The sequence below is a fragment of the Castanea sativa genome, chromosome 5, assembly GCF_040712315.1.
Source record: "Castanea sativa cultivar Marrone di Chiusa Pesio chromosome 5, ASM4071231v1".
In the NCBI taxonomy this organism is placed as follows: Eukaryota; Viridiplantae; Streptophyta; class Magnoliopsida; order Fagales; family Fagaceae; genus Castanea; species Castanea sativa.
The window spans coordinates 81,843,892-81,846,999 of NC_134017.1; the positions used below are offsets into that span (position 1 = coordinate 81,843,892).

A 3,108-nucleotide genomic window follows, 5' to 3' on the forward strand; every position below is an offset into this window, starting at 1 on the left:
CGACCAAATACATGAACGCGGAAGATGTACTACTGGCTTGAGAAGAGAAGCCCAAAAAAAGGGACAGACAGGAAGATGCATGATCGGACAGGGGGCGGAAGATGGCTAGAACTGGAGAACAATAGGAGGACTGACGCTCCAAAACACCCACGGGAAAATTCATAAGCTTCACCCCACTGACTGTCCCAATTGACCAAGTACTGATGCAAATTAAGGATGAAGGAGCCTTGACCTTTCTCGGCAAGTTGAAGGGAGTTCCTAACAAGAGGTCAAGGGACAAATATTGTTGTTTTCATTGTGATCACGCCCACGACATAGTTGACTGCTATGACCTGAAGCAACAAATAGAAGCTCTTCTTAGACAAGGAAGGTTACAGAGGTTCGTTAGCAAGGAAAAAACAAACCCACCGCAGGAACAAGCTCCTCGACGGGAGAATAAGCGCCCCAGACCGCCCATAGGAGATATAAGAATGATCGTAGGAGGCACTGCGACTGCTGGGTCATCAAAAAAGGCCCATAAGACTTACCTCAAGATGGTTCAGAACATCCAGTTGACGAGTTTCATACCCAAGATGGTGCAGGTCAACAACCTTCTCATTGGATTCTTGGAAGAAGATGCACGATGTCTTCACCACCCACATGATGATGCACTCGTCGTCACCATACAAGCAGGAGACTATAACATGCACCAGGTTCTGGTTGACAATGGTAGCTTGGCTGACATCCTCTACTACCCCGCATTCTAGCAGATGGGGATTGGTAGGGAGCGACTAGTTCCAACTAACACTCCACTCGTCATCTTTGGAGGGACGAGGGTATTCCCCCTTGGTGTCGTCACTTTAGCTCTAATTGTAGGTGACTATCCTCAGCAAGTCACTAAGGATATAACATTCCTCGAGGTTGATTGCTCGTCGGCGTACAACGCCATCATCGGACAGCCTACCCTCAATTCATGGAAGGCTATAACCTTTACCTACCATTTGATGACAAATTCCCTACTAACTATGGAGTGGGGGAATTGTGAGGAGATTAGGTGGCTACACGCAAGTGTTACGTAGCTATGATGGAAATGGATGACCACCTTTAGGCCATGAGCATAGAAGAACATCGGACGGTGACAGAGCCCGTTGAAAGACTCGAGGATATACATCTTGACAATTCCAGACCAGAACGAACAACCAAGATCGGCACCCTTGCAGACCCGATGGTTCACTAAGCACTCACAACTTTCCTCAAAGAAAACTGGGATGAATTGGCTTGGAGCCATGAAGACATGCCAGGAATCGACCAATCAGTTATGGTGCACAGGTTGAATGTGTTGCCTTCCTTTCCACCCGTCCATCAAAAGAAACAGGTGTTCGCCCAAGAGAGAGATTGGGCTGTGGCAGAAGAAGTCTGCAAGCTGTAAGAGGCAGGTTTCATTAGGGAATTTTATTACCCTTATTGGTTGGTGAACGTTGTGATGGTCAAGAAGAGCAGCGGAAAATGAAGGATGTGCGTAGACTTCACAAACCTAAACAAAGCGTGCCCTAAAGATAGCTACCCCCTCCTGCGGGTCGACCTCCTGGTGGACTCTACGGCTCAACACCAGCTGCTAAGCTTCATGGACGCATTTTCAAGATACAACCAAATCCAAATGGACGAAGCTGATCAAGAGAAGACTTCATTCATAACTAGCCAATGCCTTTTTTGTTACAAGGTCATGCCATTCGGTTTAAAAAACGCAGGCGCAACATATTAGAGACTCATGAACAAGATGTTTGCATGGCAGATTAGGAGGAATGTCTAGGTATATGTTGACGACATGCTAGTGAAAATTCGAAGGGAAGGCGATCACTTGGAGGATCTTAGAGAAACCTTCGACACTCTTCGTTCTTACAACATGAAGCTTAATCCAGGCAAGTGTGCCTTTGGAGTAACGACAGGAAAATTCTTAGGATACATGGTGTCTTAAAGAGGTATTGAGGCTAACCTAGACAAGATCCGGGCTATATTAGAAATGGCTCCTCCTAAAAATGTAAAAGAAGTACAAAGCCTTAATGGCAAGATTGCCGCGCTTAATAGATTCGTATCTAGAGCGACGGATAAATGTCTACTGTTCTTCCTTATACTGAAGAGGTCTTTTGAGTGGATGACCGAATGTCAGAAGGCATTCAAGGACTTGAAGGGCTACCTCGCTTCACCACTGCTGCTGAGTCCCTCACAACCGGGAGAAGAATTGTTTCTCTATTTGGCTGTCTCCTCGGCTGCCGTCAGTGCGACCTTGGTTAGAGAAGACGACAAGGTACAAAGGCCAGTATACTACACCAGTCGAGTGCCTCATGGTGCAGAAGAAAGGTACCCTCCAATGGAAAAGCTCGCCTTCGCTCTAGTCACAGCTGCCTGTAAGCTCAAACTATGCTTCCAAGCCCATACGGTGATCGTTCTAAATGACAAGCCCTTACAGCGAGTGATGAACAGTCCTGAAACTGCTGAACGTATGGTGCTGTGGGTGATAGAGTTGAGTGAATTCGACATACAATATCGTCCATGTATTTCCATCAAGGGGCAGGTGGTCACTGACTTCATTGCGGAGTTCACTAATGCGGAAGGCCAAGGGGCAGAATATCCCCAATGGAACATATACATGGATGCATCGTCCAATAGACAAGCTAGTGGAGCAGGCGTTGTTCTTCAATCTCTAGAAGGCGACGAGATCGAATGCATGGTCTGTCTCGACTTCCTTACAACTAACAACGAAGCAGAGTATGAAGCCCTAATAGCGGGGCTAGATCTCGCCAACGTAGTAGGGGTTGCGAATATGGTTATCCATTGCGATTCCCAGGTTGTCACAAACCAAGTGAATGGTGATTATGAGTGTAAGGGTGAAAAGATGAAGAAGTACTTGGAGCAAGCAAAGAGAAGGGTAAGTGAGTTACAGGCCAAGATAGTCCAAATTCCAAGAGGAGAGAACAAGCAAGCTGACCGTCTTGCCAAGGCCGCATCGGTAGAATGCATGATCACCCCCGACAAGGTACTCTCTTTTATTCAGCTCTCACCATTGATAGATTTCGTCGATGTCCAGGAGATAGGTTTTGAAGGCAATTGGACCACCCCTTTAATCTCTTA

General features: G+C 46.7%; 1 protein-coding gene across 1 annotated transcript; it reads left to right on the forward strand.

Annotated features, from left to right (window-relative positions):
- The first annotated feature begins 203 nt into the window (after positions 1-203).
- LOC142635942 (uncharacterized) lies at positions 204-746 on the forward strand. Its single transcript, XM_075809983.1, has one exon. It carries the CDS (start codon positions 204-206, stop codon positions 744-746), a length of 543 nt encoding a protein of 180 aa, XP_075666098.1.
- Positions 747-3,108: the final 2,362 nt, after the last annotated feature.

Excerpts from the sequence above, each read along its gene's own strand:
- LOC142635942 (XM_075809983.1), top strand. The coding sequence starts at position 204 with ATGCAAATTAAGGATGAAGGAGCCTTGACCTTTCTCGGCAAGTTGAAG.